Raw genomic sequence first — 26,142 nt, forward strand, 5'->3', positions numbered from 1 at the left:
TAGAAATTTAGTAGAATAACTTTCATATTCAGTACTGATCTTTCACTTTACCCCCCCCCGCCTCCCATTCATTTTTTTGATACCAGCATTGCACTAACAATACAGTCAACTTGGCATGAAACTTTTCTATTATCTCAATAATTAAATAAGGGTTAGAAATAAAATTTGTTTTTTTTTTAATTGTCTATTTCATCAGAATAATTACAAAATATTTTATTCTAAATCTGACTTTTAAACGTTATCTTTTCTGAATGTCCAAAGTATAAAAGAATATTTGAAACAATGTCCTAAAGATGCATTAAATTATATACTTTTGGTGTGTACATATGTAAAACAAACGCACATTTATTATACATAAGAAAAAATTCAACTGCTTTCAGTAATAAGAAAATATTTAATTAAAAATTCTGAAACATAAGAAAATGGGCTAACTTTTATTAAAGTTCAACAAAACCTGAGTATGCTTAGGAGTGACATCTCATAAAAAAATTGCACAGAACAAAACACTGACTTAGCTAAATGCCATGTATAAAATAAGTATTCGATTACACAAGGTTATTGGTCCATTCTGCTATAAATTATATAAAGCACTATTTACAACTCCACTGCTAAATTTTCTATTTTTTAAAGCTATATATCCGTAGATATAATTACCCCCCCCCCTAAAAAAATAAAACACATGAAACAGTTTATAAATATAATGATGTTCCTACCAAATGGAACAGAAAAGATTAAAATTCTTCATCTACAAATGTATAGCCAGATATTTCCCACTAATCGGCATGCATTCATGCAACATTTCATTTCACACTTAATTATTAAAACACTAAGTATCAGCTTGTGCATTAGATTCAGTTAAAACAAATATTTCTTCTTTAATAAGTATCTTAAGCAGCATGCTTAGGTAGTTATCTTTTTAATGCTTTTTCTTCTATATATTATGATAAAATTTTCAGGTTACATATTGCATATATAGTTTACTGTTCACATTATTAGTCATTTATCTGACATTTCTATGATACTAATACAATTTAATTTGTAAATGTATGAAGACCAGGCTGAATTCCAGAAGCAGAAGTCCATTCATATAAAGTGAATGTGCTCAGAAGAACTTACTGTTTTCTATTTTGGAAAGAGTTACTATTACTACATTTTAATTAATCATTATTATTATCAATCAAGGAGAGAGTATAATGGGATAACTGAAAAAACATTTTTAGATTCTTGAAGTGAAACTTTCAAAATGATTATCTTATCTGACAAAAACTCTGAAACACATAAATAAAAAAGAAACTAGGAAGTTCCAATAAAATTATCTTAAACTTGAATGAGATTCATATTTAATAATGCTTCTTGAATAAAAAGTGTAATTAACAAACCAGTGATTAAAAAATATCCAATACCTGTTTATACTTGAATAATATGTTAATTTTAATGAAGAAATTATCTGAAAATATTAAAGATCCATCTTTAATCAACACGAGAAATACAACTAGTGGCTTATAATCATTGCTTGAAAATTCATTTATAACAAAAAAGACAGTGTCAGAGAGAGAGAGAGCACTTGCATTAAATAAATAGATCAGTCCAAAGAACAAATATGTAGAGTAAACATAAATGAGACAAATAGTTTTAGATGTTCATAGTACCATATGATGTTGACTAACAAGAATCATCATAAGAGGTTAGCTCTTTGATATAAGTGGCTATTCCACCAAACATCAAATTTCTAAAAATAATTACTTATGTAATATAAGCATCTTGTATTACAAGTTAAAATTCTTAATATGAAAATATACATTATTTATTAAATTGCAATTTTAACTATTTGGTGCAAAGGATACACACACACACACAAAGCAATAGTCATAAAATTTTTAAATACTGAGAAATCTTCCAAACCAAACAGTTCAACAGAAACATACTTTTATTTTATATACTTTACAGGAGAAAAATTAAAATAAATAACATGCATACTCAGAATGTCACAATCATCCCTGAGAATTTACCAGATCAATAAAACTGTAGGAAGGATAAATAATCAATGAATGAAAGAATGGAGAAAAACATGTTTAACAATGTTTTAGTTGGCTTTGCTCAGCAATGAGAGATCAAGTGTCAAGGTTATCAGGTATCATTTCTTATGTGTATTAATTACGTGTTCTCTAACCACTTTTATTATTTATGGAGAATAATAATAAAAATTTTTTTAAAAAAAATGGAGTTTTTAAAGTGGAAAACAAAACTTTACCTACATCTTACTTATCTTTCCAGAGTTTCCTTCTATTCATGATGAGATAAGCTTTAAAAGTAACAGAGATAAATAACAGATCTGATAGAGATTTGTGCTTTATATTAGCTGATAAAACATTTGACTGTTTTTCTCAAAAGCTCATGTAGCTACAAATAACGTTTTACCTTAGAAAATGCATTTAAATGTTTTCTATAGAACCATAATTTAAGCAAAGTACAATTATGCTATAACTGAAACACTTTCTTTTTTTGCAGTTCAGAAAAGTAAAATTTACTTATTTTGCTAGTAGATTTCAGGATGGTATCTGCATAATGCAGTTGACAGTGATGATGCCCCCTTTGGCTGGAAAACCTAGATTTGAATTCATCTGGAGCCCAAGGAAGATTTATAACTTTCAACTGAAAACAAATGACTTAGTCTTAGAACAGAGACGGAAGACAAGTTTTCCATCTGAGATTTTTTTTTTTTTTGCAAAACAGACAACTAGCCAGATCGTGGGTGTGTGCGGGTGCGCGCGTGCACACACACACTTCTTCTTCTACTACGTGTTATTCCCACTTCCTATGCAGGGTCCGCGTGTTACTTAGATGTGACTTCTTGTTAGTAATACTCCCAACCGACCTGTCGCCTGGTCTGCCGCTGAGGGGGGGGGCGATATATTTTTGACTGTAGAGGCGTATGTTCATGGGGCCAGTTTGCCTGCTTGCGGGATGAAAAAACCATATAAACTGGTGGAAAAAACCCTACTGCCCGTGCCCAAGACCGGCTAACTTGACTATGTCTGAGGAAGATCCTCAAATTCCTCACGTCTATGATGGGAATCGAACCTGGGACACTCTTTCCCCAGGAATATGGTGGTGAAGCACAATGCCACTAGGCTAACCACGCGGACCACACACACACACACAATACTCAAAAATACAGATAATATAGATAGGATGCATTTTCCTATTATATACAATGAATCAGATTAAAAACCAATGTTATTTGGCCATAAAAGAGTGCTAGTCAAAATAATACTGTTTATTAATTTGATATACTATGAGAAATAGCTATATTTACTTTTAATAAACAACCCATCTTAATTAAATTGGAAACTGATTAATTTGGAATGTATACAAGCATGAAGGAATGAAAATTAGAGTTAGCTCTCACTACTAAAGCATACACCTTAGTGAGCAAGTTCAGTATACGAACTACTGAAATGTTACAGCTGATGCTCCATAGTTCTCAATATTATACTAAAAACATTCACTATACTAAACTTTCTATTATAATCAATTATTTCTATGGTCATACAAAAACAGAATAAATAAAAAAAAATAATGCGTGTATATGAAATTAATTGAATTAGCATTAGAATTGGCAGGAACCAAAATCACGAGTAGTTGGAGTGGTGAAAGTATCACTATGATACTTTCATCATATGTATATAAAACAAAATATTAAAAAAAGTAGAATATATACCGGGGGGGGGGGAGAGAGAGAGAGAGAGCAAGCTACCAAATGATTTTTTCTTTGAAAATGCTTCATTTTTTTTTTACATTCTAGTTGTACTTTTAATTTACATATTTTGTTATTCTTAGTATTTGCTTATTATCAATTACATTTTCTGTTTGGTGTTTCAGACTCTGTCACTTTTTGAACAAATTTTTCCTACTGTTCTTTTACCTTGTCAGTTGTAAACATGGCTATTTCTCATGTCTAATATTTTATACAGGTAGTCAAAACTTTTGTCAAGATAAATACACCTAAATTTTGGATGAGTTCATTAGTTTTTTTTTGTCCCTTCCATGTTGATTCTATAACATCCTTCCTTGCATCAATTAATTTGTTACTGAGCAGGTGACAATTTTTTTTCTTGTGCTAGATAGGAATTTGATGCCAGGTTTTTCCAACCAAACAGCATCTGAAACATGAAGGGCATTAATAATATTAATCTTAATTAAATGAAATTAAAATAATTTTACACAATCAACTCACCCCATCACAGTAAACTAAATTAAATTTACTATGATCACTGACTATATTCAAGTTAACAAGTATAAATAATTAATATTAATCTAAATATACCAATAATAAAGAAACATAAAATGCATAGAATATCTTTAAATAAGGCTATTATTAACCACCTAACTGCCCATTATGGATCAAATACATATCCTCATATGCTTCGTATCCATCATATATTTCAATGTAATATCAATGGTATTACAATTTTAATATGCACTTCGCATCCATGATAACCTTGACGTCTATAGACGTCTTGGCCGGTAGTGTGGTTAATATACATTATAATGACATAATTACAATACACATGATTTCAGAAAACTGCTAATGTGCTTATCTTAGATAATCTTTTTCAAATTGAATATAACTTGCAGATTACAAAAAAGAAATAGTGCAGAAAATCAGGAATATAAATTAATCTGGCATCCAAAATTTTCTATAGACTAGCGTGCTTAACTAATCACTGGCTTAAAGTATTTCTTAATGACACATTAAAATTTTACTTACCTGAGTGAACAGGTGGTAATATATATTTTTACTTTCAAAAATATTAAAACACTTTAGAGCATTATAAGCATTACTTGAAACTAAATCATTATTCTTAAAATTAAGTTAAAATCTTAATTTATTATTAGTACTATAATAAATATAGTACATTTAGAATCGTAATTTTGTGCATCATATCAAAGAAACATGCAGAAAGCTAATTCAGTTCTTTATCAAAGATAATAAATGCTGAACTGAAATAATTGTAATTATATTACATTTAGGCAAACGGAGAAAAAATTGGATCAAACTCATCAAGCCTTTCATTTATATCTGAATTGCACAGTCCACACAGAGCAATCCACAACCTAAAAGGAAACTAAATGTTTATATACAGTATACATTTGCAATGGTACATTAATAACAGTTCTTATACAGATAATGATATGTTATAGTTCTAAGAGATCCTGCTCAGCATATAACTTCTGTGTTAAATTGTAAACTAACTCTGAGGAATCTGCTAAGTTTTTCATATATGTTGATGCATTCTGAGGTACTGGTCCTACAACACTTTCAAGAAACTGCTTCATAGTAGGTAGTGTATACATGGCTAACAGTGCACCTTTTTGAATTAACCAAGGATGAAATTTAGCTAAGGTACTTTTATAACTTTCTTGAGCCACAGTGGAAGTTCTAGTTTCAGAACTAGCTTGACTCAATTTACGCATGAAAAGTGTTATAAATTCCAATGCACGGTGTAATCTTAACAGCACCCTAGATCCAGATGGATGGTCACTCTTTGTCAGGAGACCGTTTTCTTTCTCATACAAAATCATTGAATAAATAGTGGAATAATGATGCTTATCAGTGGATCTATAATTTTCTAAGATGGTTATTTTTTCGATTATGTCTGATGCCACAAAACTAAACACTGATCCTAAAGATAAAAATAACCTGAAAAAACAAATAATGCATGTTAAAACACCAGAAAACAATAATACAGAAAAAATTAACTTTATGCACGCGCACACACACACACACACACACACACCTATTATATATGAAAAAATACCCTGCTGAAATGTGTAAATGTAATTGAAGAACTTAAAATATAAAGTTCAAAATAAACTGACCACAGAATTGCTATTTTATAAAATGCAAACAAGAGACTATAGATCAAGCAGTTCCTCGAATATTCAACAACACTAACTGAAAGAGGCATGGATAAGGGAATCATCAAAAATTTTCTTTTCAAATATTGTGTAACATTTACAAAGACCACTAACATAACCCAATACATAGAAAACACAAGTAGGCATAGCCATCAAGGCTTTTTAACAATTATTTTTTATAACTACTTCATAAAGATTAATAACATATCTTCAATGCTAGCCTTATTTTGTCATGAAACAGGGTGTAAGTATAAATAAGTAATATAAATCAATGCAACCATAAAATACCCCCAAAGTATTTTCTTCCATTTCTTTTGGAAATAATGATCAACAGGCACTCATTTATGGCTAATAACATTGATCAAAAACTGATAATGAATTCTTCTGTTCTCCCATCCCTCCACATTTTTCTTTGTGAAAATACTTCACAAACAAATGCTAATCACAATGCTGATTTGAATTTATACAAATCCTACATTATAGTCTGGGAATCTATAGAACATTTATTACTATGGATATGGGCAGAGTAAATCTAGGAATCCTAGCGATTACCATTCTAGATACCAAAAATAGAAATTATTTGAGTCACTTCAGGCCCCAAGCAGCAGTAATGTATTTTCACACTGGGCAACAAATATTGTCAACCACTTAAAGGCATATACAAACAACTATGCAAAGTAAGATTGAAACATAGAACCTGCTCTTGGAGAGCTGAGTGAATAGTGCCTCTGCTCTTGACCTGTGATTAGAATTTGTAACTAATTACAAATTCCTTGTAATTAGTTGTTTGCCATCTCAATCTTACACAGAAATTCACATATCTCACAGTTTTATCTTTAAAAGTGTACTAGATGAAATATAGGACATATAAGGACAGAACAGGTTCACCCACCCTTCATTTCAGTATGTTAATTTTTATTTGTAATTATACCATATTTCTCTCTCAGTGGTGTAACTGGTTGGAAACTAGCCCCCCCCCCCCCCATCAAACTCAACCAATCTTGACTCTACCCTCAGATATGTGATCGTGTGATTTTTTGAGCTACCTCTCTATCAAACAAAAGTGGGGAAAACTTAATGGCAGAACTAGTTGTTTTCTACTGCATGAGGGATATAACCATTACTATTATCACCAGTCCTTTGAAGTGCTACAATAAGATGGTTTAGCCAAAATAGTGGGTGACCATTCATGCTACACTAATCAGAATGTTGCTATTCTCTGTACCATGCTAATTTTTTTTATGTGAATGCTGCCCATAAAAAGCTGTACAACCTATAGTACATTTAGTATTTGTAATGCAGGCAAAAGCCAGATAAATCAGAAATTCTGCTCTACACATTAAATTTTTTTATGTTTAAATGTGTAGTTATGTTAATGTATTTTTCATCAAACCATCTATAAGCAGGATGTGATGAAATTCACAAACCATTTTCACAATAGGAAAAACCAATGTTACCCACATATAAGACCACATAAATCACCTTCAGTTAAAAAGCTCCTATTAAAACCTCACATCCTAGAGCAGATTTGCATCCAGATCTTTCCAACCAAAGGAAATTATTATTTTTGTAAGTTATTAATGGAGGGTAAGCAACATTATTTTATTTTATTTTTTTATTGATTACAACATATTTGATGGTCAGAAGAAAAGAGTATTCAGCATCCCTTACTTTTTTTTATTTAGCACTCAAGCAAATTTCTCTTAAATACTGTAAGATATCTGCCATAATATGCCTGCTACATTTCAAACATGATTTGATCTAATATTCATTTTATTTGAGATATTCTATTTGTTCCATTCCTTTCTTTACACATGCAAATTCTCTCTCTCTGAGTTAAAAATCAGCATATAATGAAATAGTAATAAGACCCACTTCAAAATTTTGTCATGCATACAAAAAAGATAACCTCAGTTGATAGGTATTTTGACAAATGGTTTATGTGCTTTTGTCTTACAAATGCTAAGCCTCTGCAAGCATATTTGATAACAATAATATGTCTTGGCTGGAAGGATCTATATTTCACTGAAATGTAGTATATGGAGGACCTTCCTAAGGGTTTTCAACTGAAGGTGAGTCAGTTGATATCTTATGAATATGCCAAGGTTTCTCAAAACAAGAATTCAGTTCCACCTTTCTTTTTTTTTTCCCCATCTGACAAAAACAGAAAAGTACCCAGGACAACATCTCTTAATACATTAAAGTTCCAGTGGCCAAGATTTGGCCTTTTTTTTTTTTTTTTTTGTAACAGGTGAACAAAAAAGAAAATTACAATTTAAATCCTTTAAAAAACAAACAGTCTATTATTTTTTTCGTCTTGACTGGCTTATATGTTAGGAAAAGGAAACTGCCAAAAATTTTCATAATAGAAATAAATCGATAGATTATTATTATTATCGCTATTATAGTCTATTTTTTTGTTTAGGAGTGTCCCTTATTTTAAATACATTAGCTATTTTTACTCAAAAAAATTTATATATATATTTTAGGGCATTATGGGTGAGTGTTGAAGGCAATTATAGCAGATTAAAAGAGGAGGAAACATTTTGTAAATACCTTGTTTTGATACTAGAATGTCTTCAAATTCCATGTTCCTGCTGAAGGTTGTTTATAACAAGGGAGAAGGGAGCATGAGGGTGGGGGATTTTTGATTTGGGAAGAATAAATTGGAAACCCAGGTTTATTTTAATAATATATATAAATATATATATTATTGTGTTTAAGGGTGCTTTTTTTTTTGGGGGGGGGGTTTACTTATGGGAAACCTGGGGCAGGGGAGAACGTTCACCAGGTGCGAACCGTTTTGGTCGACTGACCATCATCTGAACATTTTCAGAATGAGTGTAGGGTTATGTCATGACTGCAAGTTGAATCTGCCAAATAAGGGCATTTGTTGTCGCTAAATGGCCGTAGGCGTGGCCTAATTGTAAGTTGTGGATCATCCAACATTTGGAAATTAGGTAGGGTCCATGGACGATCGAGTTTTCATCGCATTTTATGGCAATTGTTTCGGATATTCTAAGCATTGTTTCATTGTCTTGTTTGTCTATGATAATGGCCTTGTTGATTTGCGGGATATGTTTCAGTTCAAGGGTGTGAGTTGCAATATCTGTCTTCCCTATACTCTGTATTTTCTTTTTGATGTTGCGATGTTTTTTTGTGTTTAGATGTTCTGGAATGGGGATGTTGCAATCCCGGAAGTGCTCTTGTAGTCTAGTCCATAAAGACCTAATGGTAAAGCTAGTGTAGGTGATGTCACAGTCTTTTTGACAAGGAAATTTGTAGACTATGTTGTGGTGTTCGAATATGTCTTTGTGTGCGAGAGGATTTAGTGGATGTTAGGAGAGTTGCTAATTTTTGGTTCGTGGTGAATACTAGCTTATAGTCCGTGTGTTTGGAAATGTATTTGTAGGCTTTGTATGTGTTTTGGATGTATGGCAATTTGATGACCATACGTAAGGAAGTCTGTTTTGGTTGTACTGTTGCGATGACGGGTTTTTGCCGTATTGCTCGCGTAATTTATTAGATGTGTGGGATAGTTGCGATTTTTAAAAACCTGTGTTAAATACTTTAATTCCATGTTAAGATAATTACTGGTGTAAGCATCTATAAATTGCGATAGGGGTTTGTGGAATATCTTCGTAACTATTTTGCTGTTGGTTTTGATTAATGTCAGGTTTAAGAAATTGATGGATTTGTTCTGTTTCCATGGTGAATTTTAGTATGTTGCTATAAAATCGTTGAGGGATGTTTGTAAAGCGGTGATGTGCGAGCATTTACCAATGCACAGAATATCATCTACGTATCTGCCATACAAGGTGATATATTGGGGGGGGGGGGGGGGGGTAGGAGTGATTCTATGTGTGCCAGGAATAATTCTGCTAGTTGTCCACTGATGTTTTGGCCCATTGGGAGACTGAAAATTTGAATATATATATGGAGTTGTTGAACTTAAAGAAGTTGGCGGATATTGTGAGTTTATCAAGTTAATGATGTCATTTGGTGTTAATTTTGTGCATGTGTGTGTAGTCCTCTGTGAGTAGTGTGTGTACGATGCCTAATGTTCTGGGGATGTCCACGTTAGTGTATAATGAAATTGCATCTAGTGAGGTGAGGATGTCATCTCTGGATGAAGTAATGTTATTTATTTTCTGAAATAGGTCGTCCATATTTTTAATCATACAGTTAGACGTTGTAAGTAATGGTTTGATGAGTTTGGCAACAAATTTTAATAAAGGAGCTGTGGTTGTATTCTTGTAGGAGACTATGGGTTGTATCGGATAATCATCTTTGTGGGTTTTGATGTTTCCGAATGTATAGCAGATATGTAGATGATATTCTATGCATTGGTAAACCCTCGCACATCACCGCTTTACAAACATCCCTCAACGATTATAGCAACAGACTAAAATTCACCATGGAAACAGAACAGAACAAATCCATCAATTTCTTAAACCTGACATTAATCAGAACCAACAACAAAATAGCTACAAAGATATTCCACAAACCCACACATATCAGAAACTACCTCCATTTCAATTCATACCACCCATATTCCATTAAAAAATCAGTCATCCTATCAGAATTTATCAATGCTTACAAATTCTCAACCAACAGTAATTATCTTAACACAGAATTAAAGTATTTAACACAGGTTTTTAAAAATCGCAACTATCCCACACATCTAATAAATTACGCGAACAGTACGGCAAAAACCCATCATAACAACAATACAACCAAAACAGACTTCCTTACATGTATGGTCATCAAATTGCCATACATCCAAAACACATACAAAGCCTACAAATACATTTTCAAACACACTGACTATAATCTAGTATTCAGCACGAACCAAAAATTAGCAACTCTCCTAAAACACACTAAATCTCTCGCACCACAATGTAGTCTACAAATTTCCTTGTCAAAAAGACTGTGATATCACCTACACTGGCTCTACCATTAGGTCTTTATGGTCTAGACTACAAGAGCACTTCCGAGATTGCAACATCTCCATTCCAGAACATCTAAACACAAAAAAAAAAACATCACAACATCAAAAAGAAAAATAAAATACAGAGTACAGGGAAGACAGAAATTGCAGCTCACGCTCTTGAACTGAAATATATCCTGCAAATCGACAAGGCACAAACAAGACAACGAAACAATGCTTAGAATATCTGAAACAATTGCCATAAAATGCGATGAAAACTCAATCGTCCACGGACCCTACCTAATTTCCGAATGTTGGACGATCCACAACTTGCGAATCAGGCCACACCTCCGGCCATTTAGCAACAACAAATGCCCTTATTTGGAAGATTCAACTTGCAGTTATGACATAGCCCTACACTAATTCCAAAAATGTTCTAATGATGATCAGTCGACCAAAATGATTCGCACCTGGTTAACGTTCTCCCCTGCCTCGGTTTTCCCATAATAAATGTAATCCCATAGCCTATTTAGATTGAATTTAATTATCCCAATTTAAATCTTCTAGCATTAAATTTTTATTATTATTATTATTATTTCTACTACTACTATATTTTATACTCTTCAATTTTCAGAAACCAGTCAAAACAATCTCACAGGCAGCTGTGAAAAATTTGGAAAATTCAATAAAAATCCAAGTGTAACCAATCATCATGGTGCTTATTATACTATATTTCTTTCATATAAACTGACATTTTACTAACACCTTTTAGTTAAAATGCTATAATTTCATAATTGCCCTTCAATGTTAAAAACATACAATGATTATCTTGTATGAAAATACAATGAAAATGGTTATCCAGGGCAATGATGCACCACATTCATTTAACAATAACCAAAAATGTTTTTTAAACTCATTTCTGTCTTTTAACATTAAATAATCTAATATACTTTTTAGAAATGAAACTATTTCAATTAATGGGACACTAATAGAAAGTAGGGTACAATGGATTGACTACCCCGGTCAACTGTCATTCCTCCACCTTCTCATGGTGAAGCCTATTTCCATCCAAGAGGCTCTGGCATACTCAGTGAGTTGGAGGAAATGCCAACTTCACTAGATGGGAGATGACCATTGCTGTACAATTGCTTATTGGAGGACTGAAGCAGCTGATGCCATATTTGGTTTCCAAAGCAGGCAGATCCAATTTCTATTTCCCCCTCCCTTCAGCAATACCATATAGATTCAACATCAAATGCATGCCAAACATACTGTAGACTGACGACTTTGTAAAATCATGTATAGAAGGAATTTATACAAAAACATCAATTTTTCTGGTAAACAAATTTCCACTAAAAATACTTGTGAAATAATAGTAAAAATTTTTTTTTATGTTTAGTAAATTGGAAATATTATTGGATATTGTCACTGCCAAAAGTTATTGTAAAAGAACAAAGGAAAATAAGTGTAAAATAATTTGTGTCCCAGACAAAGATAATTCTAGATGGATTATCGTATTAAATTATGACCTGGGGCAACTACCATCACAAAGGTCAACATTGCAAGGGGGTTTCCTGCCTTAATGCAATGACCGAAAATGGTGGTGGGTGCAGAACATCGTAATACCCAGGGGACTACAACATAAGCAAACCCAAGGTCATCAGAACCAGATAAATAGAGGGTTGCTGCGTTGATACAGGGACGTTCTAGAGTCGGTTCCGGAGTTCAGTTCTTGTGGTCAAGCGAGAGGCGACAAGGTCAGCGAGGGTTGAGGAGCTACCGAGGCATGATGTATGCTATGGTAACGGAGTTTTGCAAGCATCTTGGAAGATGATTCGTAATCACCATCGGAGACCTGCATTCCAGACGGTAGATACCAGAAGACAGACGCAACTAAATTGTCTTAGAAGAAATTAGATAGCGGATTTTCATGCTGCCAAATTCCTGATGTTCAGAGGAGATCTCACAAATTCCGGAGAAGGTACCCGAATGCAGTGTATTTTTTATTGTTTTTAGCTAGAGACAAGATTGCGACGGTGTTTTATTTAAGGGAATTGTTTTATATGATACTTGAGGACTTTAGGCCATATGCTGATGTTTGAATTGTTTTGTTATATATATGTGAGAGAAAGCCTAGCTTAAATCTAAGGTGAAACCTCGTGTGTTTAACCTCCCTACCGGCTACGACGTCTATAGACGTCCAACTAAATCTGGATATGATTCAGCCCACCTGTTTAAAGAACCTGGATAAGAAGTGCAATTTGACTGTCATGTCCATTAGAAGGTGTGATAAACCCTCATGCTGAAGAGAATGGTTAATCGGATTATCTCCCGATCGTAGCTGCCTCTCAGTTGCCTATAACAAGAAACGGACTTTCTTGTTCCATGCTGGTGAACTGGATTTTAGTTATATATGATAGACTAAAAATAGAGAATAATAAATTTAGTTTAATCCTTTATCCAAGTGTGAGCAAACAAAGTTTGCGCCTGAAAGTATCTTCAGGACTGGGTTAAGGTGGTACACACCAGGGCAACTCGTTGCAAAGGTGGAGCAAGCTACCAACACTCCTATCCTAGTATCTCCTATAATGCAAAACACATCTCCTTGCGGATATGTCTATTGTTATGCATTAAGGGAAGGGCCACTACCCAGACCGGTTTCGACCTTTATTGAGGTCTCTTCAGTGGGAGCCAGGCCCAAGTCGAGATATCAGGCCGAAGCATTTGCAGGTCATCTCCACCTATAGGAATTGCCAATTGGTGTGCCACCCTTTTTTAATAAATTACTCTGGATTTAGAGAAAGATGTTGAAAGTTTATTTTCCACTTGGTTAGAGTATAATAAATTTAGTTTAATCCTTTATCCAAGTGTGAGCAAACAAAGTTTGCGCCTGAAAGTATCTTCAGGACTGGGTTAAGGTGGTACACACCAGGGCAACTCGTTGCAAAGGTGGAGCAAGCTACCAACACTCCTATCCTAGTATCTCCTATAATGCAAAACACATCTCCTTGCGGATATGTCTATTGTTATGCATTAAGGGAAGGGCCACTACCTTCCCTGGTGTGTACCACCTTAACCCAGTCCTGAAGATACTTTCAGGCGCAAACTTTGTTTGCTCACACTTGGATAAAGGATTAAACTAAATTTATTATACTCTAACCAAGTGGAAAATAAACTTTCAACATCTTTCTCTAAATCCAGAGTAATTTATTAAAAAAGGGTGGCACACCAATTGGCAATTCCTATAGGTGGAGATGACCTGCAAATGCTTCTGCCTGATATCTCAACTTGGGCCTGGCTCCCACTGAAGAGACCTCAATAAAGGTCGAAACCGGTCTGGGTAGTGGCCCTTCCCTTAATGCATAACAATAGACATATCCGCAAGGAGATGTGTTTTGCATTATAGGAGATACTAGGATAGGAGTGTTGGTAGCTTGCTCCACCTTTGCAACGAGTTGCCCTGGTGTGTACCACCTTAACCCAGTCCTGAAGATACTTTCAGGCGCAAACTTTGTTTGCTCACACTTGGATAAAGGATTAAACTAAATTTATTATACTCTAACCAAGTGGAAAATAAACTTTCAATAAAAATAGAGAAATTATTTATATTTTTGTTTTCTCTTTTTATTGTACAATACAATTTTAATTTCTGGACAAAATAAAGTTCTTGCATAATTTCTTCACTTAAATATTGCCTTACCTTGGAGAACCAATTTAATTATTTATTTTTTTTGCGCTAATATTTTTCTAATCGCTTACTAGACAAAAGATTTTTCTTTGTTATCGAAGAAATTAATTCACGATAATTATTTGAAATATTCTTTTAAAAATAGAAAAGAAAACCGGCTGCCGACCTTCCAGATTATATTAATTTTATTTTTGTACAAAACCATCGAAATCGAATAATACTTAACAGATTTCCTTTAGGACACGCTTGAGCAACTTTGCTTTATAGAGAATAACCTGAAATTCTTTAATCATATTACTAAATTTTTTCTTCATGTTGTATAGTAATCTCTACTTTCACTTTCTTGGTTTCCTTGTATAATTGGTCATTACGAAATGAAATTAACAGTTATGATTTAAATTTATATTTTCTGCATAATTCAGATATTTTATTCTCCAATTTTTAAAGTAAGCGATACATTTGCTTATTTTTATCATTCAAAATATGTATATCAAATGTGAAATTTCATTTCCATATTTTTATAATAGAATTGAACTTTATTTCGCCTCTGATAGTTTAAACACCCCCCCCCCGTTGCATTACTATCACACACCCGAAAACTGTTATGAAACATAGGTACAGTTTTTATTTAATTCGTTATTTTTCTCTAGTAATTGTTCCACATAACTTTAATTTTTCGATACTGAAACTATGTGGTGATTATTATAAATTAGCAAATTATAAATCAGACAATATACATATTTCCTGATTATTATAAATCAGGAAATTATGTGATATTCGGATATAGGTGAAATTAATGTTTAAAATCACTGTCATCCTTCAAATGCAATATCAGAATAAAGAAAGTGGAAAACCCGAAGTTTCGAAATGTATTGGTCTATAGACTGGATTCTGAACACGCCAATGTTTCGTGATGTTATGACTGAAAAACAATTCAGTCTCATCATGAAGTATTTGCATTTTCAGAATAATGAGGAATACGATCAGGCAACACATCCTTGCCCAGGTCCTCAACAAAATTTACGATTTTCTGATGAAAATCCGTCAAAAATGTAGATCTCTCTGCAATCCTGAGAGAGACTTGAGTATCGATGAAAGCCTTATGCCATTCAAAGGTGGACTGAAATGTAAGCAGTATATTCCCAAAAAGAAAGCGAAGTATGGAGTAAAATTTTTTATGCTTTGCGAATCGGAAAGTGGATATCTTTGGGATTTCAAACCTTATACGGGAAAGCAAACTGCAATCGAGCACGATAAATATTCGGATCTCCCCTTGTCGATGCGTGCAGTAATGCAGTTACTAGACCCTTTACTGGGGAAAGGTTACTGCATTATAATGGAATAATTACTATATATGTGTCCTGAACTCGCTGATTTGCTTTTACAGCATCGTACAGATAGTTATGGTACTGTAAATGCAAAAAGGCGAGATATGCCTCCAGATCTGGCTTCAGGAAAGTTATCGAAGGGGGAAATCCGAACTTATCAGGGAGGGAATGTCTTTGCACAGCGTTGGAAAGCCAAAAAAGATGTTTTTCTGCTGTCTTCCCTGCACAATCCATCAACGGAATCTGTGGAGAAGCATGGTTTGAAGAAAGAAAAACCCATTGCTGTGTGTGCATACAACGACACTATGGGTTGAGTCGACAGGTGCGATCAGCAGCTATCATTCTACTCTGTAATGAGGAAACAGCATAAAAAATATTACAAAAAAGTGTTTGGACGTGTTATTTGAATTTTGAAGTGTTTGGATTTTGTTATTTGGAACAGTTTCCTCCAGTACAAGAAAAAATGTTTGTCTACTATAGCATATCTAGAATACAGAATTGAAATTGCGAAAGCATTGCTGCATGCACATGCACCTTCTTCAGCAAGCAGAAAAACAGGAAATCCTGCCAGACATCTGAGGTTGAACGCTGCTAACTCCAACCATTATCCTGAAAATCTACCACCAATGGCTAATAAAAAAAAACCCTGCACGCAAATATTATGTATGTAATAAAAAAAAATATCAGAAAGGAAACAAAAATCTGGTGCCCTGAGTGTAAAACTGCTTTGTGTATTTACTCTTGCTTCAAGGTTTTCCACACTGTTCAAGAATTTTAAATTCTGAACAGTATGAAATAAAAAATGTTTGTTTTCAAGGCCATCAAAAGAGTCCTTTTCAGGACTACAAATATTGATAGAGGGATACCCGAATGCACTGTTTCTTTTTCATCTTGAAGGCTAATTTTTAAGTTCTTTTTATGACACAGAGAAATTGGAAAGAGTATTCCAGGTAAAGTATTTCATATATATAATGATAAGCCTTTTTATGTCATGTTTATCGAAACGATTTGAAACTCAGGGGCTACCCTGAATGTCGAGTCATCAGAATTCAGGGGCGGAACTCCCTGTCGAGTTATCACAATTGAAGGAAAACTGGTCTACCATACCGGAACACGGGGGGGGTTGGGCATAGCCCCCCTAGTTAATAAATGAAATATATAAATAATAACGGGAACATTTTCACCTTGCCAACACTCAACATTGATGTGATATGGATTCCAAATTTCTTGTTTCGGAGATATATATATATATATATATATATAATTACAAAGTTTTGTAATAAAAATTTCTGCTACAATGAGTTTGGCAGAATCAACAATATTATTACTACCTTATTTCTGTTTCTCGTGTTTGAGAAAAATGGTAAAATGTCACTCTTATAATTATGAGATGTTATAATGGCAAAAATAGTAAGAAAAGAGTCATTTGCACTTTCTCTTCAAAACACAAAGAAAGAACATTGTAAATTCAGTCAGTGGAAAAGAAAATACTACATATTTTTCTCCTGTTATCTGATTTTTTTTCTTGTAGTAAAAAGAAGAAATCACTGCATATAACATGAAGTCCGCAGGAGGGAAAAAAAACCTGGAAATTGGTTACATTATAACGAATAGAGAAATCATGTCAGAAAAATCATTCACGTAAGATTCTAATCTCAGCAAACATAACATTTTTTTCTAGATTAGATATCTAAAGTAACTGAACCTTTGCTACTATTTTACACTAAAATGAATGGGTATGTTCCCCAAGTGATTTACGTTTGTAATGGCTGTCTTGCGAACGATTTATGAAATAAATTATCTGAAATATCTGCAGATTGATTAGGTCTATACACCCCCCCCCCCAAAAAGAAGATTATGAAACGCATATGCACCTTTTCTTTGAAAATAATTCAAATCCTCTTTTTCAAGATAATTGTATGATTTAATTTCTAATTTTTGATAATAAAAGTGAAACTGATCATTATAAATTAAGCAATTATTTTGGCATAAATAATGTATAAGCGTGTAAACGAAATGTCAGTATTTCTGTTAGGATAAAGGAAATCAACAATCGAAAAGGAAACAAGACATTCTTGACATATTCTGCACTACAGCCTGAGGCACTTCAGTGCCACTTTAGTGTTCTCCCCTTTCTTCTCAATAGCACTGAGAGTAATAAGCCTTCAACTTTTCCTCCAGCTAAGAGGATATTACCAAGGATTTAGAAGACGTAGATTATTTCAGAAATAGCTTTCAGCAGCAGAAGAAGTAATATTTAGATTTTTTCAAAGAAAACATACACAAATAATACTACTGAACTTTCTTTTGTGTGGTATGCATATAAACAATTTTGCATGGTGAAAATATAGCATATTGTTTCTAAAATTTCACATAATTTCAGCGGACAGTAGAACAGCTGGTTTTAAATTGCAAATAAATAGAACAGAATTAGAAACTTCACAATACAATCTGATTGCCGTATATCTTTTGTCAAAATGGTAAAATGAAGTAATTGATTTTGAATGCTGTCTAGAAAAGCTTTCAAACCTCTGAGTTCTAGGAGAGGATAAGGAGGGAGGGGGAAGCATTAGAAAATCTTCAAAATGAAAAAGAATTTTGAATCATTCCGTATATGATATTTTTCACATTATATTTTCAACATATCTACGAGGATGTGCACTAGATATTATCGTAATATGCATAATACAAATAAATAAATAAATGACGAAGGCGAAGAATCACTGCTAAAATATCATTGGATATAAATTTTTGATACCAAAAAGACACACAATCGGAAACCGAGTAATGCAATGTAGCATTTTAACATTTTTTTTTTATTTTGTCTTTATGAATAACAAAAAATCGTTTCTAAAACTGAAATGTGATGATCCATATAATGCTATTTGGCTAGAAACGAAAGCAAAAGGCTATATTTATTTCAATAAATATTGTTTAAAAATATAAATATTTGACATCATATTTTCAAAGCAAACATTTGAAAATTCTGAAATTCAAAAAAAAAATATTCAATTATTATATGTAAAGTGAAAGAACAATCAGTGCAACTCTTCCGGTGCACTGATTTGTAGAATAAAATACACCAAATTTACTATCACTAAATAGATTCATTGCAAAAGCTGATCAGTGGTCATTTCAGGATTGACTTTTTTCGCATATGTGAAATTCGTTTCAATTTTTGGGAAGAGACACAATAAATCATTTTAGAGGCAAGAAAGGTCAAATAACTTAGGACAGTAAATGAAATTCTAAGCAACGCAATAGACGTAAAGACAGGGGGAAGGGACACAAATCCCCCCCCCCTCCTTATTCTCTCCTGGAAGTGAATTGCATAACTACTCTAAATTTCTATACAGGTTCGAAAGCTTTTCTAGACAGCATTCAAAATCAATTACTTCATTTTACCATTTTGACAAAAGATATACGGCAATCAGATTGTATTGTGAAGCTTCTAATTCTGTTCTATTTATTTGCAATCTAAAACCAGCTATTCTACTGTCCGCAAATTAACTAAGATTTTGCCTGTATTCCTTAGCTTAATTCTCAAACTACATTAGTAAAATTCGAATGGTGCAGTCATCAAAAAAAATAATAAATTTTTCTGATTGAGTAGTGCAAGAATTGGTAACCTGCATGTCGCAGATAGGCTGATAATTTAAAGTGTGTTTGCTAGCATTGGGAACAGGAAATAGGATTAACAATGAGATATATATGTTAAGCAGATTAAAGCTAATTTAAGATCATGTGGAAATAAGAATAAGGTGTGCTGGGACAAGTACAGTCATTTCTTTTACCTTAACACGTTCGCTGCCAACTACGAGTATACTCGTAGTGGGTAAACCTGCTTCACAAGCCAGCTACGAGTATACTCGTATGACGCTTACCGCCGGGAACGAGATTATTGCAGTGACCTTGAAGAAGTGAAAATGCTTGGCTTGTGGGACTAGCATCAAAACTGTGTATTCTCATGGACTGTATATGCTCTGTACAAGCCAACTACGAGTATACTCGTAGGACGCTTACCTCCGGTAACAAGATTATCGTACTGACCTTGAAGAAGTGAAATTGCTCGGTGTAGGGGAACAGACCATGCCGAAGTAGCATGGCAGCGAACGTGTTAACTCTTACTATTATAGAAAGTGTAAATTACTAAAAGCATGACCTACCTTTTCCAAAGTTGTGCTGTTTCCCACAAAGTATCATATTCCTATATGCTTTATGGCCATAACCACTTCTGTGATACCGGCAGCTCTGTAATTTGTTATCTATCATAGAGCCTCTTTTATGCAATAGGAACATTTTGCCCTCCTTTTGCCTCTTTGAGAATCTTCACATTGCTGACATTTAAACAATATGGTCATAGGCCCTGCCAATTTTCTTGCATTAACTTTTAACCATGGGCTGATATCCCATGGCCATGTTTGCATCAAGATTTTATATCTGAATATTTCCAGCTCATTCACCTCCTATTCTCAATCAGTCAATGAATTATCTCCACTTGGATGATACACCCTTACAAAATGATCACTCAATAATGGAATTATTTCTTATCCTCCCAGAACCACCTACAACGATTATCATTCTTCTTTTAATCACTATACAGCTAATTTCCTCTCAATTTGATTTTGCATCCCTTACCATGCTGATCACTATTCTTGTCTGCACTTTCTATTTGTGAGCTGGCTGAGACCCATAATGATATTTTCTCTTTTTTGCAGCTCCTGTTTAATAATACTATTCATCCATAATAACTTATCTGATTCCTCCTGACCTTGGATATGAAGTCTGGTACTAATTCCTTCAGATACCCCCCCCCCCCGACTGTCTCCCACGTACTGTTAACATCCTTCTTTTGATTCTTATGCCATGGCAGTGCTTCAAGCTGTCTCCTAACTTATCATAATCACCTTACTTCTCCCTCCCCAAAGTTCCACATTCTCCCCTTAACTGAAATTCCACATTTCACAACACCTCCCACCCAACCTGAGTCCCTCCATCACATGTTATTTCAAGTAATTATCTCTTAGTAGGTAAATTCCATTTCCTTCTTGTCATGGTCATATGATCTCTCCTCTTTCCAATCTGTGTCTATAGATAAAGTCTCCATATTATACTTGACCTATACTCACTATGCTGATTTGCTGATGCATGCCAAGATGTGACAATTATATATGACAATTATAACTCCTATAAGAATATAACGATGGAATGACACTTACTTAAAGAAAAAATTACTTAATACTTGCAGAATTTTTGGCTAGGTTTCCTAGTCATTATCAATGCATACAGATGTAAAGAGTTAACAAAATTAGAACACTAAAAGCAGGTGAAAATATATGCTATTAACTAAAGGAGGATAACTCCACCTACAACTATTAGAATTCAAAGAAATAAATTTAAATACTAATTCATAAAACATAGGAATGAAGAGTTCCTTAGGACGATTTCCCAAAATCAGGAGAATTTAAGGCTGTTGTTTTCGTTGCAATTATGTCTGTGAATGTGTGCTTCGCAACTTTCTTTACATAATCTTTCAAGTAAAAAAAACTTCTGTGTAAGACTTTAGTTTTATTCCAGTGAATTCTATGCCTGGCAGATGAGGTGTGGCTGGCCAAACTAGACATCAGACTCATGAAGTACAATATAATCTTGATGCTAGTGGAAAGGCTTAGACGTTGGTTATGCATTATTACTAAATAGTTTAGGGAAATAACAACGTAGACCAGGATATACATTAAAATAACTTTTTAATACAAATCCAATATTTCGGCAACGTGATGTTGCCGAAATATTGGATCAGGGGAGAACCAAAGGTCATCCCTGGAAACTGTATAAAGATGGTGTGAGTGGGGGAGTGAGAGGCAGGTTTTTTTCGTGTGGAGTTGTCAATGATTGGAATGCCTTGCCTGAGAATGTGGTGTCTGCAAATTGTTTGAATGTGTTTAAAACACGGTATGAGCTGTGTGATAAAAGGACCTCCGAGATGAGTCTTTGCCTCCATGAGGTCTTGGGGTGGTAATAATAATAATAATAATAATTTCAAAAGCTCAATGATAGGTATTGTGTGAATAATGGATCTCCAATAATGAGTCTTCTAACTCCATGGAGATACCTATATTATAATAAGTCCTTCCATCTGTCAAATTCAGTCCATGGGTCTACAAACTCCAAACCATTCCTTTTACACAACCTATGCATTGATTCATTTGCAATCACTAAAATACTAAACTCATCTCTATCATAGCACATGGCAGCAGACTAGTAATATTTAATCTCTCGCTCTTCTTTTTTCACTGCTTCCAAGAATTCCTTCATATCTTATCCCATTCAAATTCTTTTGCCATCATCAGCAATTCCTCCCTCCCCCTGCACACACACACACACACACACACACACACACACACCCCTAATGCACAGTATCCCTCATTCTAACCATAAGCTTCTGCTACAGATCAAGTCTCACTAATGCCCATAACTTTTGGCCAAGAAGTCTTGAGACTTCTGACATCAATATATAGTGAATTACAATGTATCAAGCTCTCATCACTCCTTGCATCAGTATCTCCCATAATGCAAAGCACATCTCTTTGCAGACATATATAACAATATGCATTAAGGGAAGGGCCACTACCCAGACTGGTTTCGACCTTTATTGAGGTCTTGCCAGACCCAGAAGTGGTGATACTAAGGCAGAAGCAATGAAGAAATCATATTTACCTATACGAGTTGCCAAAAGGTGTACCACCTTATCAAGTTACTCTGGATTTAGAGAAAGATGTTGGAAGTTTTTTCCACTTGGTTAGACGATAATAAATTTAGTTTAATCCTTTATCCAAGTGTAAGCAAACAAAGTTTGCGCCTGAAGTATCTTCAGGACTGAGGCAACTCGCCTTAGTATCACCACTTCTGGTGATACTAAGTATGGTGATACTAAGGCGAGAAAATCGGTCTGGGTAGTGGCCCTTCCCTTAATGCATATACATGTCTGCAAGGAGATGTGCTTTGCATTATGGGAGATACTGAGACAAGGAGTGATGAGATCTTGGTCCACCTTTACCATGAGTTGCCTCAGTCCTGAAGATACTTTAGGCCAAACTTTGTTTGCTTACACTTGGATAAAGGATTAAACTAAATTTATTATATTAATTATTATATTAATTTATTATACAATATAATACACCCTGACAAAACAAGATGGATGAAAAACAAATACTGTAAAGATCATACAATCGCTCTAGAATCTCATACCATCGAAAAAGTTGAATACATCTACCTTGGCCAGTCCATAAAAATGAATAATGATATATCAAGTGAAATAGCACGAAGAAAAAGAGCTGCTTGGATAGCCTTCAACAAAATAAAATCAACAATTACCAACCAAAACATAGATATAGGAGCTCATCTTTTCAATAGTCACATCTTACCAGCATTAACTTAGTGAAACTTGGAACACAACTTTAAAAGAAGAACGAAGCTTAATAACAACTCAACGTGCAATAGAAAGAAGAATATGCAATATAAACAAAATAGACCACGTAAGACACACAGAAATCAGGAAGAAGTCTGGACTCACAGATATAATAAAAACAATCTACAACAGCAAAAGAAGATGGGCAGGATATCTCGCCAGAATGAGAGACAACAGATGGAGTCAGAGTTACAAACTGGTATCCGAGAGATACCAAAAGGAAACCTGGAAGACCAACCTTAAGGTGGGAAGACCCAATGATTAAGAAAGTTGGAAGAAAATGGAGAAGAAAAGCCCAAGACAGGAATAGCTGGACTCCTTATGACCTGCAGTCATGGAGAAATCCTGACTGAAACCACAGGCGCATCAAGGTAATCAAGGTAAATGTATCCTTAGGCTCACAGGTACTCGCGTCACTTTCAATGATTTCCCATTCATATCCCAGTCATGCAAAATTACATTCAACGCTGTTTATTTCCATTCTCACTGCTGAATGCTCTTTTCCATGAGAAAATCGATTCAAACTAATGTCATAATTAATATGGCTTTTAATACTGTACCCCATATTACTGTCATGTAATTTATATTATTATAATTATACCTCCCACTGCTTTAATTTAGCCTGCAAAATATGATGCTGCTGATTCCTTTAATACATACACATTATTCCTCTCACTATTCCCTCTAATTTTTTGGAGACAAAATGTATTCCACCTAGGAAAGAAACTATCTCTTGATGCACAAGGCAGGTGAGTCTAGATTTTGTTCTGCTTTTGCATCAGCAATAAAACTGATTTCTCAACTTCACTGTTGGATTAACTGCAGCATATGCCCAAGTAACAAATGAGAGAGAGAAAACAGATGACAACACATCAAGTTTCCAGAAACTCATTGTGCAGAGTATGACAAAGGCACACGCATCATGTTTAATTTATAAAACTAATGTTTGCCTCTTAACATTGCATTTATGCTGATGCATAATTTTTGTAGTTAAGACCATTTCTTTAAAGACTTAATCTTTAAAGAAATGGTTGCCATAAATTTTATACAGTTTGTGATTCTTGCTTTAATTCATGTTAACACTTCAGGATTAAACTTGCTTTTTATATATTGCTGTGTGCAGTTGGCCTCTGCTATAATAAGGCAGCCTTACAGGATTCATCTGCTATCAGCAACATTCCCACTTCCTACTCCTATACCCTTTCTATTCTATTCCTCCAAGTATATTCATTCAAATCTCACTATTTCCTCTAGGAAAGAAACTATCCCTTGTATTTCTTTCCTAGAGGGAATAGTGAGATAATGCTGCTAACATTACGAAATTGGATAACTGACCCTATCTTATACATATTCATGCATCCTTTACAGCCTGCAACTCAAATCAGTTGCCTGTAATTCAACATTCATCCCCCCCCCCAAAAAAACCCTAGTTTTGATACTGTTCCATTTCCCACATGATTCACCAAAGATTTGAACAAACTGACCACCATGCTGTTCATTTCTACTTCCAAAAACTAAACTCAAAAGTGTCTGTACATGCATACACAAGTTTCACACTTAATATCTCTAGGTTCACCTGATTTTGCTTGTTTATTCTCTCATCCTTATGTTCAACTTTCTGGGGTCTCCACAACAAATCTACTTGTGTAGACTATATTGATATATACAAACCTTTTTTTGGTGCATTAGAATTCCTCCATATCACAAATTGGATACTATTCTTTATAGATATACTACTACTATTCTTACAGATATACATACTATATCTATAAGAAAATTTCACTGGCTATTATACATATAGCATGCAGCCGCTGCATTGCTATATGTATAAAAGCATGCAGCAGCTGCTTTGTATCTCTCGGTAAAAAACACGCTGCAATGTAGCGTGTTTTTTTTTCGAGAGAACCTGCCTTATTCTAAGACCGGATCTTGATGTTTCCGAAATGCATTAAATTAGTTCTGCTAACTGAAAACCTTAGGTAACTTCTTGAAACAACTATGACAGAACAATCATTCAACTTACCGATACAATTCTCTATATGCCTTAAGATATTCAGCAATATCCAGCCCTTCAATTGATGCACTCTTCTCAAAACTCTCACAGACAACACTTATGTTAAATATTTGCTTTTTAGCGACGACTTTTCCCCCTGCGGAAGGAACGTAAATGTCATCCATCTTACTGTTGGCCATTTTGCAGCTACCGTCTGCGCAGGTACTATCGATGAAATTAGTAAAAATTATTAGGCAGAGAGATATTATTATAAATGCAGGAAAAATTGTATTACATGTTTTCTTTTTTTCAGAAGATAACCATGGTGTGCCATAATGGTTAGACCAAGTACGATACGATACAAGAGAAGAATCATCATCAAACATTATTTCGAACTTTCAACGCTAGGTGTATAACAATCACAAATGAAAACTAAACTCAATTGCAAGACTACTACATGAACAGGCTTTCGGCTGAAAATATAACAAAGCGGTAGCGCTGCTATCGCTTACTTCGGGTATAATGATAAACACATGTCTCGTTAGGAGTGAGTGTGTCAAAATAAGGCACCTGCTACTTAAATATAAAGAGCCAATAGGCTTCATTTCGGCGATAGTTGCGGATCTGCTGGAGAAAGAATTGTCAACATGAAGGCTGAAGAACGACAGTCAATCTTCAGCCTTCATGTTGACAATTCCACCTGTAATATATATAGTAATTATATACTGCCAAAAATATATAATTTATATAGTAAATATTTTATTAAAATATAAAACTATATATGGTATATAGTTAGGCTGACCATATTTCCTT

The 26,142-nt window shown here is 34.1% G+C and overlaps 2 protein-coding genes across 2 annotated transcripts in view; both read right to left on the reverse strand.

The window, feature by feature from the left end:
• Positions 1–25,483, reverse strand: part of LOC150109328 (pancreatic alpha-amylase 2a5-like) — a 94,440-nt gene extending 68,957 nt beyond the window's left edge. Inside the window, exon 1 of the mRNA XM_090412583.1 lies at positions 25,360–25,483. The gene's annotated coding sequence lies outside the window, so the exon portion shown is untranslated. The remainder of the gene's footprint in view (positions 1–25,359) is intronic.
• Positions 417–25,715, reverse strand: LOC150109329 (ceramide-1-phosphate transfer protein). The gene is made up of 2 exons (XM_090412605.1): positions 25,360–25,715; positions 417–5,704 (listed from the first exon to the last, which is right to left on the reverse strand). Exons 1-2 carry the CDS (start codon positions 25,713–25,715, stop codon positions 5,200–5,202), a joined length of 861 nt encoding a protein of 286 aa, XP_090268731.1. The 3' UTR covers positions 417–5,199.
• Between the last annotated feature and the right edge of the window lie 427 nt (positions 25,716–26,142).

The sequence above is a fragment of the Typopeltis vanoorti genome, chromosome 2, assembly GCF_054136105.1.
Source record: "Typopeltis vanoorti isolate ZY-2024b chromosome 2, IOZ_Tvanoo_1.0, whole genome shotgun sequence".
NCBI lineage: Eukaryota > Metazoa > Arthropoda > Arachnida > Uropygi > Thelyphonidae > Typopeltis > Typopeltis vanoorti.

Excerpts from the sequence above, each read along its gene's own strand:
- LOC150109329 (XM_090412605.1), bottom strand. The coding sequence starts at position 25,715 with ATGTTTGATGATGATTCTTCTCTTGTATCGTATCGTACTTGGTCTAAC. Across the intron at positions 5,705-25,359 it reads GCATATAGAGAATTGTATCG|GTTATTTTTATCTTTAGGAT; the intron begins GTAAGTTGAATG and ends TTGTTTTTTCAG.